At 35.8% G+C, this 16,927-nt stretch overlaps 1 protein-coding gene and 1 long non-coding RNA gene across 2 annotated transcripts; both read left to right on the plus strand.

The window, feature by feature from the left end:
* Window positions 1-7,440: 7,440 nt before the first annotated feature.
* Window positions 7,441-10,932, plus strand: LOC132163445 (heat shock cognate 70 kDa protein 2-like). The gene is made up of 2 exons (XM_059573741.2): window positions 7,441-7,829; window positions 8,765-10,932. Exons 1-2 carry the CDS (start codon window positions 7,616-7,618, stop codon window positions 10,693-10,695), a joined length of 2,145 nt encoding a protein of 714 aa, XP_059429724.1. The 5' UTR covers window positions 7,441-7,615; the 3' UTR covers window positions 10,696-10,932.
* A 2,344-nt stretch (window positions 10,933-13,276) lies between these two features.
* LOC148584239 (uncharacterized) lies at window positions 13,277-15,268 on the plus strand. The gene is made up of 2 exons (XR_015913022.1): window positions 13,277-13,412; window positions 15,009-15,268. It is a non-coding gene; the product is annotated as an uncharacterized LOC148584239 (long non-coding RNA).
* The last annotated feature ends 1,659 nt before the right edge of the window (window positions 15,269-16,927 follow it).

Raw genomic sequence — 16,927 nt, forward strand, 5'->3', positions numbered from 1 at the left:
TATGTGACGAGCCGTTAAATTGGAAGAAACATGGGCAAAAGTACAAATTGTGTGAATCGGAATTCCTAACTTAGGAGTCCAATTCAATGATTTTTTTTTTTTTTGAATTACAGGTAAATGATTTACTTATATGTCAGCTTTTAGTCTAGTGGAGTGCAACAATCTTCATTCAACTCAAAAAAATAAAAAAAAAAAATAAAAAATAAAAAATTGTAAAAGTCTCTCCAAAAAATAAAAAAAAAAAAATTAAAGTACTCTGAAGTTTTTTTTTTTTTTTTTTTTTTTAAAGATAAAAAAAGAGATTACAACAAACAACAAAGGGCTGGGCAACTCAACAATAAGCCCCAAAGCGACCCCATCAGTATGAGTTTAAAAAAAAAAAAAAAAAGCAATGTATCAAATGAATGACGCAGGCCTATGCTTTCTTGGTACGAAGACCCCATCAATTCAATGCTTTCTTGGTATTAAGAGAACCGTTGTAACACACTCGAAGGATAGCCACAAAACAACAAGAAAGAAAACACTGATGAGGAACGATTCAAAGCCTACGAAAAGAAATTCTAGCACAGAAACACAAGAAAAAACAACAAAATGCAAAACCCAGAACAAATTAGACACAAATTGCATCGAACGATGGAGGTGCGCCGAAGGCGGAGGCGGAGATGGATGAGGCAGAGCACTAGAGGTGCAACACTGAAGAGAACGGCGCATGGGATGCACGCGCCTGCGAGTGAGATCTACTCGCAATGTTTATCATGCTCCGGCTCGTGGACATCGTATGGGGTGGTTCTGGCGGCAGACGGAAGCGGCTATACCTAGGAACAAGGTGGAGAGGCGCGTGTATGGCGGTGGCTTCCTGAAATGTATAAATATGATTTTAAACAAATTAAACCCAAAAATTTCAAGAAGGGAGCCGATTTGAAGCTGGGAGCTGTCGGTGACGCCGGTGAACGGTGGATATACAGTGGAGAATTGGACATGCAGTTATTGAAAAAAAGAAATATGACAAAGACATAAAATACGGCCTAAGAAGAGACAAATATAGCCTTAAAAGAGACAAATTTAGCCTCAAAAGAGGCGAGAAGGATAGGGAGAGGAAGAGGGAGAGGGCGGGAGGGGGAGGAGAAGGAGGAAGTAGCCAAGGCTCCCTCCTCTCATGGCAGCCGTTGGAGGAAGACTATGGAAAGATCTATCGTGGTTTTTTTTTTTTTTTTTTTTTTTTGTTGGTTGAAGGCAAGTCTTGGTCGTCTTTGTTGCCTTCTTCCTCCCTCTGTAGGAACGTCACTAACCTACGTCACCTTCCTTGTGAGCTGCTTGGGCCATCGATAAAGTTGAATTTTTTTCTTCTTTTCTCTATAAAGGGATAACTTCTTGGACAAGTAGCTATAATTTGGTGGGGATCACATCTAATGCGGCGGTCCTATTGCCTTATTACTCTTAGATCAGGAGTCAAGAAATGATTTTTGGAGGGGTCCATATATCTTTTTTTAATATGATAAAATCGAAATAAAAAAAGAATTATTTTATAACTAAAATCTAAATATGCGTATAACAAAAAGTATATTTGTCAAAATTAATAAATATATACTAAGAATTGATATATTAATAAGATAACTGTTGGTTGCCGACAAGGTTTTTCCCTACTTATATAAGATAAGATTTTGATTAAACAAAATGGAGCAAGTCATACAAAAGATTTATCTAGATGGTTCTCCATCCATCTAGAAGGTTCTCTTCAAGATGTATCTAGATGATTCTCTATTCATCTAGAAGGTTCTCAATTTGTCTTCATCATCTAGATGGTTCTACCTTGGAGGCTAAGTTTATTCATCTAGAAGATTCTAACTTGGGGGCTAAGATCATCATCTAGATGCTTCTAACTTAGGCTATAAATAGCCAAGGGGTCTTATGCCTCAAACATGCTTGAGGAAGATCAAGAACAACACACACAAGAAGAGAAGTCAAGAGAGCTTCAGTTATACTCTAGAGAGAGAGTTAAGAAAAGAGTGTTTTAATACACCACTGAGAGTGTATATTAGTTTCAACAGAGGTTATTTCTCTCTGTATTGTTTTACTCCTGTATTAACTCAAGTTTTGCATAACTTGAGTAAACACCACTGTAACAAGTTGTTTATAGTGGATTGATTGGAGTTACTTCCGTGGATGTAGGCCCACTGCCGAACCACGTAAATACTCTGTGTTGATCTCTTGCATTTATTATTCCATTATTATTCTGTGAAGTTTGCACAACCATTGAGTCAAGGGTGTGTCCATCCCTAACAATAACATGTAGGCAACCACTAGTAAAAAAAGAAACAAAATGTTTAAAATTGGAGCTTACACTATTTTAGAGAACTAAAATGACTAAGTGTCGAATCTGATTAAAAAGTAAAAACCGATAAGATTATACTTATCCCTCGTTAAATTCTCTTTTACCCATTTACCATGGTATGCTACTTCCTTTCTCACCAACATTAAAAGTTATCCAATCTTCAACTACATGCATTACACTGCATCGAATATCCATAGTTAAAGAGAAACAACTTGTGCACAATCAAAGGCTGATTGTTGAGGCTATTGAATATTTTTGGAGTGGCCATTAGTCAATCATGTCAAACTCTCTCACATGCAAACATATAAGACTTTTTTTTTTTTTTTCCTAATCTTCAGTAGCTAGGGCCTAGGGGCTCCCTTTTTTCTAGGGGTGAAATAGCGGTTGTGGTTAGTGGTTAGTGGCTAAAACCGCTAACCGCAACCGCCTAGGCGGTTAGTAATTTTTACTAACCGCCTCCGCTAACCGGGTAGCGGTTAACCGCCCGGTTAGCAGTTAACTACTTTGGGATAATCGCTTTTTTCTAACCGCTTTTTTTTTGGCCTTTTTTGGGCTTTTTTCTTTGGACCGATTTTGGGCCAGTTTTGGACCGGGTTTGGGCTGGTTTTGGGCTCACTTTAAACTTTTTTTTTGCTCATTTTAAACTTTTTTTTTTCCTTTTCATGGCCATTTTAGCATTAAAAATTGCTATATACCAAAATCTTGTTGGCCACCTTCTACAAATCTACACATCATATAATATACAAATAAAATTACACCAAAATCATCACTTCACTTGTAGTCTTATACATAAACTCAAACAAGTTCATAAACTCACAAACAAGTTCATAAACTCACAAGCAACAAAAAAAAAACCAACATAGTTAAACTTGAAGCTAGAGGCCCATTTCAATCAACCAAAAAAAGTTCATAAACTCATGACTTATTGTTATTATATATATATATATATATATATATATATATATATATATATTATTTAAGAAAAAGCGGTTAGCGGGTAGCGGTTAGTGGTTTTTACTAACCGCTTTCAAAGCGGTTAGGCGGTTAGTGGTTAACGGTTATAGTGGTTAGCGGTTAGCGGTTGCAGTTAGGCGGTTTTAAATTTCACCCCTACTTTTTTCAAGCTTCAGTAGTGGCCATGGCCCCCACGGGTCCTCATATGGCACCGTCACTACTTTACATGATGTTATTTTATTACAGTGGATTGTGACAAGATAATCTGATTGTACGAAATTTAAATCTACATTACTAAACAACATGAATATTAAGTTAGGATTGAGGAATATAATTTTTATAGTCTTCCTTAAATGTAATGTGATTTTTAAAATTATTAATAGATTAAAATTTAATAATGATGATCTCAACTTCAATAATAATTTTAAAAATCGCATCACATTTTGGAGGACTAAAAAAAAAAACTTTAGTCCTTATAACATTACTCTAAGAATCGGATCGAGAATGCAACTTGAACATGACCAAGTGGATTTATGTCAATTCTTTTTGCCTTTTTTTTTTTTTGAAAAAAAATGATATTCTTGTTGGTACAATTTTCGGTATGGTGGACCCAAGGGTAGCCTGGTAATTTCGGCTATGCCTCTTTTGTTAGATCCTGTAAAACAAAAGCGCATGTTAAGAGGACGTACCGGGTGGTGGCTGGTGATCCTCTTTCGATGGTTAAGTTAGTCTTTTTCTGAGCTTTATCTAGTGTTTCGTATATGCAAGAATCATGTACCTGTTTCTGTTGTCCATGAGCCTTTTATAGGTAGATTTCACATGGACGGCGATGATGACTGGGCGGAGGATCTGGGATCCGGGCGTAACGGACGGAGAAATCAATATTCTTGTCCCCTGACCATTATGATTGGTGAGGAACCGTTCTTGTCGTTGACTTAATATCAGGGATAGTGCGTAACAGTTATCATGACCAGCGTGATTCTGAGAATAGCGTATAACCGTCGGAGGTATTCAAGTGCTAATCATAACCGATATAATAATCAAGACGTATTTAAGATGTTAGCATAATTGGTGCATATCTTGTTCATAACCGTAGTATCCATGTACTAAGTAAAACTGTCTCTAATATACTCGGTTTAGTGAATGATGCAGATGGGGTGTTCATAGTTTCTCGGGAGTACAGTCTGGGTGAAACGACGTCGCATCCATACCTCCAAAATCGGGTCGTTTCCTAGCAAGCCCATATGAATCTGTTGGGCAGTTTCTCGGGTTATTGGGCCCCGGGTCCATGGGCCTGAGTGCAGGATTTATGTATAACAATTCCAATTTTCAATTTGATAAAATTAATTCTATAAATTCAAACTTTTGTTACTAATTTCCATCAAATAAATAACAAAAACAACATAAAAGTACAATTATGTCATTCAGTTTAAAAAATTCAAGAAAAAAAAATGGTTGAGCTGGGTTCTACTAGTCAAATGATTAGAACACACGAATATTATCAGCCAAAAAAGAACTTTTTTTAAAAAAGATTCCTAGTCAAAAGAGTCATCCAGTCTCTTACAATTTAACAATATTAAATTATAAATAATTTAACAAGTAATGTATCAACCGAAACACAAATTTACATGCAATAAAATATATTTCAACCATTTCAATCAGAATGATATAGAATTATATATATAATAACTATAATTTAAAGTGAATATTAATGGATGCTTTTAGATTTAGGGTACTAGGAAATGCTGAGCTTTGTGACGTAGATTGACAATAGATTAGGAAAAGAATGAAACACATCGATTGACAATCGTACGAAAAAGTGGAAAAGGCATCGAATAAAGCGTTGGCTTTCCACAAACAATAATTGCAACTCTCATGTATCGAAAACTTGCGAGTTAAGTCTAGTAGGCTACTTGCTCCTCCATTACTATATACTATTTTTTTAATTTTTTTTTTTTTAAAAAAAAATTTGAAATTAAGGGTTAATTTAGAACTTTAAAAAAATTCAGAGGGCATAAACGTCATTATTTTACTTTTTAACTATTAAAATCTGACGAAGATATTCAAATTGATTGCAATTGAAGAGTCTAAATTGAGAGGTTTTTAAGTTTAAAAATTTGTCAAATCTCGTAGTAATTTAGAGATTTAAAGTGAAGTTATCCAATTTTTTAAAATGGTTATAGAAAAGATTTCAGTGTGATTGCTCTTACAATGTTTGAGTTAAATACTTTTTTAGAACCTATAGTTTTAGGACTTTACTAAAGCTCGCCTCGAGTTCAATTCATATAATAGATAATACCTCACTTAAGGCTAAAAACAATGATGATCTTTATACGTACATAAATTTAATGGAAGTACGCGTTAAACCAATCAGAAACTACTATGTGGTCATATGCCTTGTTAAAAATAAAACAATTTTTTTTTTAAAAAAAAATAAAACTTATAATTTATCAAAACATTAAAAAAGAAAAAAAAAAGAAAAAAAGATTTGGGTGACTAGAGCCACCACTATGGCTTGGGGTAGCTCATCCACCTTAAACATTGCATCCCTCTTTCCCTTTTGAAACACGCTCATCCCCTTATCTATCTATCTTTCTTTCTTTCTTTCTTTCTTTCTATCTCTCCTCTCATTCAAGAATCATCAACGAGCTCTTCAAAGTTTCTCCAAATTTGAGGAGAAAAATGCACTTTCTCCATATTAAGCGGTCACTTTTTAAAATCACTCAACACTGAACTCTCTCTCTCTCTCTCTCTATATATATATTTTAAATTCATTGAATGCCCCCACCAACTTCAAGAATTACTCTCATTTTCTTCTAAAACTCATGATGCCCAAATTAAACCAAAAAATGCCCAACTCACAAAAAAAACCAGAAAATGCCCACAAGATTTCAAACCAAAACGACAAAATCATTTCAATTTCGGCCAACACCCAAAGTATACATAATTTAACGGGATCCGGATCTCCTCACATTTGAGGAGAAATTAGAGATTTTTCAATTGATAATTTTGACTGTTCATTTTCATTCAACAGCCCACACCATATCACGAGTCTCACTAAAAAATAAATAATAAAATATTAATTAACTTAAAAAAAAGATTAAAATTAAATAATTTTTTTAAAAAAAATATAGGGTGACCAGCCATCCCAACTAAGCGATGGAGCCACCCCCAAGGGCCAGTTGGGGGTGGCCGATGCAGCCACTCCCTAAGGCCCAGACCACCCCCAAGGGCCAAAATGGCCGGCCACTCCAATGGCTCAGTTGGAGTGACTGGCCACCTCATATTTTTTTAAAAAATTAATTGATTTTTTTATTATTTTTATTCTTTTTAAAAAATTAATTAATATTTTATTATTTATTTTTGAGTGAGACATATGACGTGATTTGAGCTCTTGGATAAAAATTGACCGCAAAGATGATCATGCAGAACCCAACACCCAATTAAATCAACCGAAACCCATCAACATCAACCCAAGCAGCACCCAATTTAATTATAACTTAAAATTCGAAATCCAATTTATTACCTTCCCTCTAAATTGGCCGAAATTCCTCCATGTTCCACAACCTCCTCCTTTTCCTTCTCCTTTCTTCTTCACCGTGCAACTACATGCAGAGAGCTTCTCTCTCCAATAAGGGGTAGGGGTCTGGTTTCGATAAACAAAAGGAAGAGGGGGCAAGGTTCTTGGGCTTTAACGGAAACAGGGGAAGGTGACTTCTTGTTTTATTTCTTTGCGAACGGGGGAGAGAGTGCGAGGGAAAATATAAAAATATAGAAAATTCAAATAGTAAAAGAATTTTGAAAATTCTTTCATATAGGGAAATAAAAAGCTGATGTATGAGGTGTTTTTGTGATATTTTTTCAAAAACCCCAAATGTGCCTGGATTTTTGGCAAAAATGTGCTCTCTCGTTGCCAAGATTGCAGCCCATCTTCCCCACATTGCTCAGATGGTTGGAATTTTTTTAAAAATATTGCGATTTTTTAACGTTTTCATAGATAATCAGGGGTTTTTTTTTTTTGGAAAATACACAACCTTAACTATTAAGGTAAATACTTTAATTGCGTTTTTAAAAATTAGATTTTTAATAGAACTTTTTGAAATCTTAATTCAAAACAGACCAGTATAATACGAAAAAGTAGAAAAGGAATCGTAGCCTGAAGACTTGCTAGCTAAGCCCGAAAAAGTAGAAAAGCATGTCAGCATCTCCAAAATCGATCGGAACATATATACTACAAACACAACTTCTCAGTGATCTTTCTCTTCAAACGTCCAAGAGATTTCTTGGGTGTTCTTCATTATCTTTTCTTTTTGTCAATTCTTGTAAGCTATGGCTGGGAAAGACCAGGGTCCGGCGATTGGGATCGATTTGGGAACATGCTACTCCTGCGTGGCAGTGTGGAAACATAATCAGGTGGAGATCATACCCAATGATCTTGGGAACCGGAAAACACCATCTTTTGTTGCTTTCAATGAAACTCACCGTTTGATCGGTCAGGCGGCAATGGACCAGGTAGCCATGAATCCTACCAACACTGTTTTTGGTGAGTTCGTGCTTCTCTGATACCGCTACCAGTTTACGTTTTTGAGTTTTACATTCAAAACCTTGCTTATTTGTTTTATGTATAATAGCCCATAATCTGTGCTATGTTCATGATTCTTCTCGGTTAAAAAAGTTGTGTAAAAAAATCAATCATGCCCATTTCAATGAACAGACATACTAAAGATTATACACTACTACATTGCTGAACATAGTGACACAATCAGAATGTATAAATCATAGAAAATTTTACAATCAAAAGAACCTTCATTTTAGTTTGAATTAAGTACACGTGTCGCAATTCTAGGTTACCTTTAAGGGAAATTCGGCTATTATATATATATATATATATATATATATATATTGGTCTATGACATTAATTATTGTGGAAGAAGGAAAGAAAATATAGATTTTTTTTCTTTTCTTTTTTTTTGGTTTCCTTCATGTTAATGGAGAGGAAAATTGTTTAAGTCATTGGTGTGACAACCCAAGAAAATGCTAGCTTACTAGCCGTTGGTGCATGTAACAACCTTGGTTCCATTGGTGATTGTTTGTGAAGACACTAATGAGTGCAAAATCCCACATAAATTGCTTACTTAGTGAGTAAAACTGAGCTTCATAAATAATTTTAGAAAAGCTCTAAATTGACAACTTATTTTGGAGGTGATAGCGCAAATATGATTAGCGTTTTTCCTGGTTCTTTAGACTCATTACATTGGGGTCTTTCTTTTGCTTTGGCAAATCCCTAATTTAGTAGCATCAAAAGTTGGCCTTTTTTTGGCTTTCTAACAAGTTCAAAACAAATTAAGGTGACAAAATGTACTTATTGTGAAGCTAAGAATGTTTAATGTAATGACTTGTTTGCATGTCGATGTACATGTTTAATGTAATGACTTGTTTACATGTCGATGTACATGTCGGTGGTATGACTCTATGAAGACTCTAAACGTTTGATTGGAAGGCGATACAATGATGCCTCAGTGCAACATGACATGCAATTCTGGCCATTCAAGGTGATTGCTGACCCTGATAATGGGAGACCCATTATTGTTGTTAACTACATGTATGAGGAAAAACAGTTTCTGGCTGAAGAAATCTCTTCAATGATTCTCATAAAGATGAAAGAGATTGCAGAGGCTTATTGTGGTTCAAAGATCAAGAATGCTGTTATCTCTGTTCCTGCTTGTTTCAATCACTCGCAACGTCAAGCCACAATGGATGCTGGTATCATTGCTGGCCTAAATGTGATGCGTATTATCAATGAGCCAAGTGCTGCTGCTTGTGCATATGGGCTTGACAAGGAGTGTGGTACTGGTTTGATGAATGTGCTCATCTTTGATCTTGGTGGTGGCACGTTGGATGTCGCACTTCTCACCATTGAAGGGGGCGTCTTTGAAGTGAAAGCTGTAGCTGGTGATACCCACTTGGGAGGTGAAGATTTTGACCGTAGAATGATGAACCATTTTGTTCAAGAGTTCAAAAGAAAACATATGAAGACAATTACTGGAGTTAAGGCTCTTAGGAAATTGTGGACTGCTTGTGAAAGGGCCAAGAGGATTTTGTCATCTAATACTCGGACAACGATTGAGATTGATTCTTTGTACGAGGGTATTGACTTCTACTCAAAAATCACTCGAGCAAGATTCGAGGAGCTTAACTCGGATTTATTCCGGAAGTGTATAGAGCCTGTTGAGAAGTGTTTGACGGATGCTAAGATGGACAAGAGCAGTGTCCATGATGTGGTTCTGGTTGGAGAGTCTACCAGGATCCCCAAGGTTCAAAAATTGTTGCAGGACTTCTTCAATGGGAAGGAGCTCTGCAAAAGGATTAACCCTGACGAGGCGGTTGCCTATGGCGCTGCTGTTCAGGCCGCAATTCTTAGCGGTGAGGGTAATGAGAAGGTGCAGGGCTTGTTGTTGCTGGATGTTACTCCTCTTTCGCTTGGTTTGGAGACTGCTGGAGGTGTCATGACTGTTTTGATTCCAAGGAACACTGCCATTCCCACTAAGAAGGAGCAGGTGTTCTCGACCCAACGCGAGAACCAATCTGTTGTGCTGATTCAGGTGTATGAGGGTGAACGAAGCAGAGCCCACGACAACAACTTTCTGGGCAAGTTCGAGTTATCTGGCATTCCTCCTGCTCCTCGGGGAGTTCCTCAAATCCAAGTGTGCTTTGGCATTGATTCCAGTGGTATTTTGGATGTCTCTGCAGAGGATAAAACCACTGGAAATAAGAACAAAATTACAATCACCAATACGGGCAGGCTCTCCAACGAAGAGATCGACAAGTTAGTGCAGGAGGCTAAGAAGTACAAGGCTGACGACGAGGAGCATAACATGAAGGTGGAGAAAAAGAATGCGCTGGAGAAGTATGCCTGCAGCTTGAGGAAAACAATTAAAGATGACAAGTTTTCAGCCAAGGTCCCATCTGCTATCAAGAAGAAGATTGAGGATGCAATTGAGCAGGCTATTAATTGGCTCGAACTGAACCAACTTGCTTCGGCAGACGAATTTGAATTCCAGATGAGCGAGCTGGAGAGTATTTGCAAACCGTTCATTATGAACCAGGCAGAGGAGGCACCGGCTGATCAGCAGTACGTGGCCATCCCCGAGGATAGGGAGCATGAGAAGAAGGTTGAAGCAAAGAAAGTATTGGAAAATTGTGCTTATTACATGAGGTACAAAATGAGGGAGGTGAAGAATGCTTTGGCAAAGACTGAAGATGCAATTGAGCAGACTATCCAGTGGCTTGAAAGGAACCAGCTTGTGGAGGCACATGAGTTTGAGAATAGGACAAAGGAGCTGGAGGGTATTTGTCACCCTTTAATTGCCAAGATGTACCAAGGAGCTAGTAGTGATCATAAGAGTTGATAAATTTAGCATCGCAGGCGCCTATAAAAGTCTCCATCTGTAAATTTATTTCTAACTTACTAAGAATGTTGCAGTATATAATCTGGTTTTGGTTTGTGGGTAGTATAGGGTAGAGGCTTGCATATAATTCCATTGCAAACATAGCAATGTGTGAGAATATAATTCTTGAGTCAATATGTTTTCGCTCTTATCAATCTGTCGAAGGTTGTAGTTTCATATATAGGCATCATGTTACAATTCAAACGTATGGAATACAACATATAGAAAATTTTTTTTTTCTTCGTGATGGTTTGATTGTTCAAGAAAATTCCTAAAGTGATTAGGTAGACACTAGGTCATGAGCTCGAATCCACAGTAGAAATCTTTGTGTCTTGGTTAGTGTAAATCACCAGGCATGTAGACTTTCTCAACATCGAGTACTGCTTCATTTTGTTTTTCTTTAAAGCTTTATGAAAGACTTTCTTTTTCTTCTTCCTACAACTCTGCAATTTCAGTTTTACATCATCACAGAATCTAACTCCATTTTAATATATTCATACAAGAATATCGAAGAAGGAAGAAATGAAAATCTAATCATACAATCACACAATCGTACATCATCGACCTCCTAAAATCCCTCAATATCATCAAACGAATATTTTACACAGAGAGGTAGATCCTATCACCGCTTATCAGCAATATTTATTCGAAGTTAGCATTAGGAAGAGCTAAATGCAGCATGAGAGAGATTATTTTTAAACTGATATTAACTCCAATTTAATATATTTAAAAAACCTATCTAATTTATCTACTCCCATCTAATATTAAATTAATTGTTTACCAACCCAAGGTCTTCACCTAATACTCACTGTGGAAGAGATTGTTTTTAAACTATATTAACTCCAATTTAAGAAAAAAAAAACCAAAAACAAAAAAAAAACCAAAATTAAAAAAACTGCCTACTGCCTAAAGAAAAAAAACAAAAGAAAAACTCGTGTTCTCTCCATTCTCCTCTCCCCCAACCCCCTAGGTTTTTGCAGGACCCAAATACCATCTTCGCCATTCCTCCCTCAACGCCGTCGCCGTCGCGTCCCTCTCAATGCCGTTGGTCTTTCTTAGCCGCCGGTATTCCTCAGAGAAAAGATTTTCCCCCATTACCCAGCAAGCCTTGATGCGTGAACTTGATGAACCCATAAAACAGGGTTCTTGTCATGTGGATGTGCCGGAGCTTGCTGCAGAAGGAACGGAAATCGCTAAAAACTCTAGAATTCGAGTTTCACAAGTTTGGGAATGGGAATGAGATGTCTAATTCGCTACATAGGCTAAGGATTGATGATAAATGAAATTATGTAGCTCAAAATCCTTAATGATTTGCAGTGATATGAAAATCACTTGATGCCCATTCGTTTTGTTGAAGTTGCCAGAGAAGGAATGTTGTCTTTCTTTTTGTTCCTACCGTTCTAGGTATACCATCAAATGAATGTAACAGCAGTGGCTTATATTATCCCTTCGTAAATTCAGGGGGAAAATCTTTTCTCTGAGGAAGACCGGCTGCTAAGGAAGACCAACGTCTTTGAGGGACGGCGATGGCGTTGAGAGGGACAGCGACGGCAAGGGCAACGGCATTGAGGGAGGGATGACGAAGATGGTATTTGGGTCCTGCAAAAACCTAGGGTGTTGGGGGAGAGGAGAATGGAGAGAACACTGGTTTTTCTTTTGTTTTTTTTTCCTTTAGGCAGTACGCAGGTATTTTTAATTTTCGTTTTTTTTTTTTTTTTTTAAATTTTTTTTTTTAATTAAAAAAAATGACTTGGCACCCAAAAATCTAGGTACCACACCACATGGTGCCCACGTGTAAGGATGACATGGCGTTCCGTTAAAAAAACTTAACGAAATCTTAATAGAGGTACCAAGTGGATTTATTAGCTTACCACAGGTACCATTTGCGATATTTTTAAAAATTCAAGTGACTATTTGGTTTTGGTGCAAACCACTACTTAACCCTTAATATATTTTTAAAAAAACCTATCTAACCTATCTACTCCCATCTAATATTAAATTTATTGTCTACCAACACAAGGTCTTCACCTAATACTTACCGTGGAAGTCTTCAAGAGGTAGTTCAATCGGCTAGGACTACGCCTAATAAAATAGAGGGCACTAGTTCGAATCCCATCCCCTCTCTTGTGCGGTTATGTCAAAAAAAAAAAAAAAAAAACTCGCTATGGAAGAGATTATTTTTAAACTGATATTAACTCCAATTTAATATATTTAAAAAAACCTATCTAATCTATCTTCTCCCATCTAATATTAAATTAATTGTCTACCAACACGAGGTCTTCACCTAATACTCACTGTAAAAGAGATTATTTTTAAACTGATATTAAGGCTCCGTTTACTTCGACGTAAAATAATTTCTAGAAAATAATTTCCGTATTTTACGGTGTTTACTGCGACGTAAAATAGTGGTCAAACCGAAAATGATTTCGGTTTGACCAAAAAACCTTTACATTTTCAGGAAAATGGTTTACAATTTTTAATTTCGTAAACCATTTTCCCTCCTCGGCTCGAAGCTATTCTGATTAGAAAAAAACAAAAAAAACAAAAAAAAAAACCCGACGATTTCTCTTCACCTTCACGCACAGCTGCAGCTTCTCCTTCACCTTCACGCTCAACACACACAGGCTGCACAACTCATCTCTCTCTCGGCCGAGCTTCGCTCTTCAAACCCGAAGCAAGTACTCTCATCTCTCTCTTTCTTTGTTGAATTGTATGTATTGAGCGATTCATGGAGCATTTTGATTTTGGTTTCTTTCTCTGTTGGACAACTGGAATTCATGGAGCATTTTGATTTTGGTTTCTTTCCCTATTAATGTGTCAGATCTGCGATTTTTTTCTAAAGCTTTTCAAGATAAAATTTTTTCTGAAGATTTTTTCTCTGTTTGTCTGAAGCTTTTCGATCTAGAGAAAGAAAATTTCAGATCATCGATTGTGTTTTACTCTCGTATCGATCAGTTGGGATGGATTGGGTTTTGGGTCTATGGTGTGGATTTTGGAAAATGAGAACTTCTAGAGTTGTTTTGGGGTTTTTGATTGGTAGCTGTTGTTTTTCTTGCTTTTTGCCTTTAATTGCTCTGACTGGCTGCGAAGAGAATATGGGATGCGATTATGGGAAGAGAGTAGAGAATAAATGCCGTAGCTCTGTTTATGGTTGAATTTGGCTATGATTGTTTTGAATTTCTCGTGGTTTTGCCCACTTTGGTTCGTGTTTGTAGTAAAATTCATCATGCCCCCTCTGCCTCTTATGTAAAAAGGGAGCCAAAAAGAATTGTAGTCGTGCAAAAGTGGTTTACTTGAAACCTTTTTCAGAACGTCAATGTATGTTGCACACACCCATCATTATTGTCTACAGCAAATCTTCATTGCCATGGAAGATTATGAACATTTTAATTGTGATATCAAAAGCCATAAAAAGAGGGGAGTATGACCCACAAGAGAGGCCCAGTTACTTTGGACAATTGCAATCCATGGCTTTGAACACCAACTGTTTGACGAAAATGGCCAAAGAAGTTCACCAACAGCAACATCACCAACTGGGTCTCTGTCTTTGTCTCTCTCTTTCTCTCTCTCCCAGTTCACTCCCTCAACCTCACCACCACCACCTCTGTCCTCTTTTTTCTCTCTTTTACCATTTTTCTCTCTGGATTTTCTTGCTCTCCATGGACCGAAGTGACAAGCAGCAACAGCAGCTGTCGTTGGCCAAGTGCGCGCAGCAGCGATGCAATGAAGAATGGTTTGTTTTATGCATTTGTTTTTTTCTATGTTTGAGTGTTGTAATTCACTCCAATTATCTTATTTTTATTATAAGCATATATTTTCATTTCTTAATTGTTTGATATCTCGGTTTATGCCTTTTATCTTGTAATTAGTTCTTATTCCTGTTCATGTGTGCTGGATGGCTAGCTTTTTATTCTATCGTTGCTGAAGTGATGCAATGAGTGATATGTTTTGATGTTTAATACACTTCAGTATCAGATTTTTAGTTCCTGCCTTCCTTTGAATAAAGTTAAATAATTTGTATGCATGTATTTCTATTCTAAAAATTGCTTGAGTTATGTGCTGAAAGGGATAGCTTTATTTTCTTTTCTTGTTTCTTCTATTTTCTTCTCCTTTTTCTTTTTTCAATACTTTATTTTCTGTCTAATGTTGTGACATGCTTTTTATTTTTGTTTTTTTTAAGGCTGAACTGGCCCATTGCTTAGAAAGGGATGGCCTTAAGTCCATCCTTGAAGCACTTGGTTGCTGAACTGGTTCCATTTTTATGTTGTTTGTAGATAGATTCGACCATTTGAATGGAGATGAGAAGGTAGCAAGAGGATTTTTGGTAAAGAATGCTAAGCTTAGAAAGTTTTGGTTGGACAACATCTTCAAAAATCATGGAAATTAGAATTTGCGTATCATTGATATGTAGTAAGATACTAATTAACTTGGATGGTAGTTCTTTGGCCAAAATATTATAATATTTGTGGTTGAATTTTAGAATTCATGGTAATTTTTTTTTTCAAGCAAGATGAAAGTAACTTACTTGCCCTTTCATATGTATCAATCTTCCTAGATGTGGAATATTCATAATATTGATGTATGGACATTTTTAGATACAATACTTTCACTATTTTTTTTTTCTAAAAAAATAGAAAATCCAAAAATATTCTCAAATAGGTTGATTGTTTTTGTCAAATTTTAACAATCAAACATAAATTATTTTATATTAATATTTTTATATTTTGAATAAAAATTATATTTTATAGGTTAATATAATTAAATGAAAATATTTTTTTAAAAAAAATTTGATTTTCCGTGCGCGCGGTAAACACCGTAAAATGTTTTCGGTGAAAAACATTTTTAGGGAAAATGACTTCCCTGAAAATATTTTTCGACGGAAACCATTTTACGTCGAAGTAAACGGAGCCTAAGTCAATGCCAAAATGAAAAATAAAATGGTAGCGTAGCCGACATGAGATTCTAAAATTTTGTCAGAAGAATGTCCAACACATTTAAATTTTGTTCTTATGAAAATGGTTTGTTTTAAAATTTCTTAAATTTGGGTAGTGCTATTTACTATTTGTTATTTATTATTATTATTTTTTTAAGATAAATATTTGGATTACGTACATGTCTTAACCCATTATCATGCCTATTGGTTTCCTAATGCACAGCAAACTGGAATATGCAATTTGTTTGCACCCGTAGCACTCCACTGCAACCCCGGCCCTATATAAGCTACCCTTCTATATCAAAGCAAAGGTTATAAAGTTATGTAGACTTTTAACAAAAAATAAAAATTGAGTATTGGAAAGTCACATTCCAACTAAGTAGAGTCGGTATTTTTGTGGTCTCTAATAAATGATACATGAGTATTTTTCTAATGATTAATATTTTTTGTTTGTTATGGCGATGACATAACAAACAATATATATATATATATATATATATATATATATATATATATATATATATATATATATTTTTTTTTTTAAAAAAAAATGAAACATAGGTGATGATGTATATATAGTATCTACCCATTTGGATTATTAGCAACTTTCTTGAGTATCGACCGATAAAAATATATTTTAAGGTATCTCAATGATTTAGAAAATTTATTGATTATGATTTAATAATTGTATTATAGTTTTATGGATTTAGGTTGTGAAATGAATGTTGGTAACTGACTTGGTGACAAAAGAGTTTAAATGAGTTTTTGATCATGGTTAAGATTTGTTGGTGACAATAATAGTACTGTAATTGAGGTTGTAAAGTATGGATTTATGAATGAAAATTTCGTTGTGACAAGTAGTGAATGCCGAAGTTTTGCATAGATAGATGAAATGTGGTAAAGAAAAGAAAAAAGAGAAACTAATAGTCTTGTTAATTGTTATGCCACAAATATAAGGGCTTGAAAAGCATTTTAGGACATGAAATGTATGTGATTTCTTTCTAAGATTTTTGGAACATACATATCGAGTGCTCTCTATCTTATGTCATGTAAGGTCACTAAGACAAGAGAGAGATATTTAGCCTGAAAAGCATGATCAAGGATAATGTTGCTTTACTGTAGATTTATTGCGGCAGTTGCGAGGGGTCTTCTGACTCCTCGTGATAAAGGTCTATTGGCGAATCGATCTGATACCGAGGCCATTAACAATTCTTTAGCATTTAGTGTCCAATGTGCTGCTTCTGTTTCAGAAATGTCCTG

Source organism: Corylus avellana, chromosome 8, assembly GCF_965113065.1.
Source record: "Corylus avellana chromosome 8, dhCorAvel1.hap1.2, whole genome shotgun sequence".
NCBI lineage: Eukaryota > Viridiplantae > Streptophyta > Magnoliopsida > Fagales > Betulaceae > Corylus > Corylus avellana.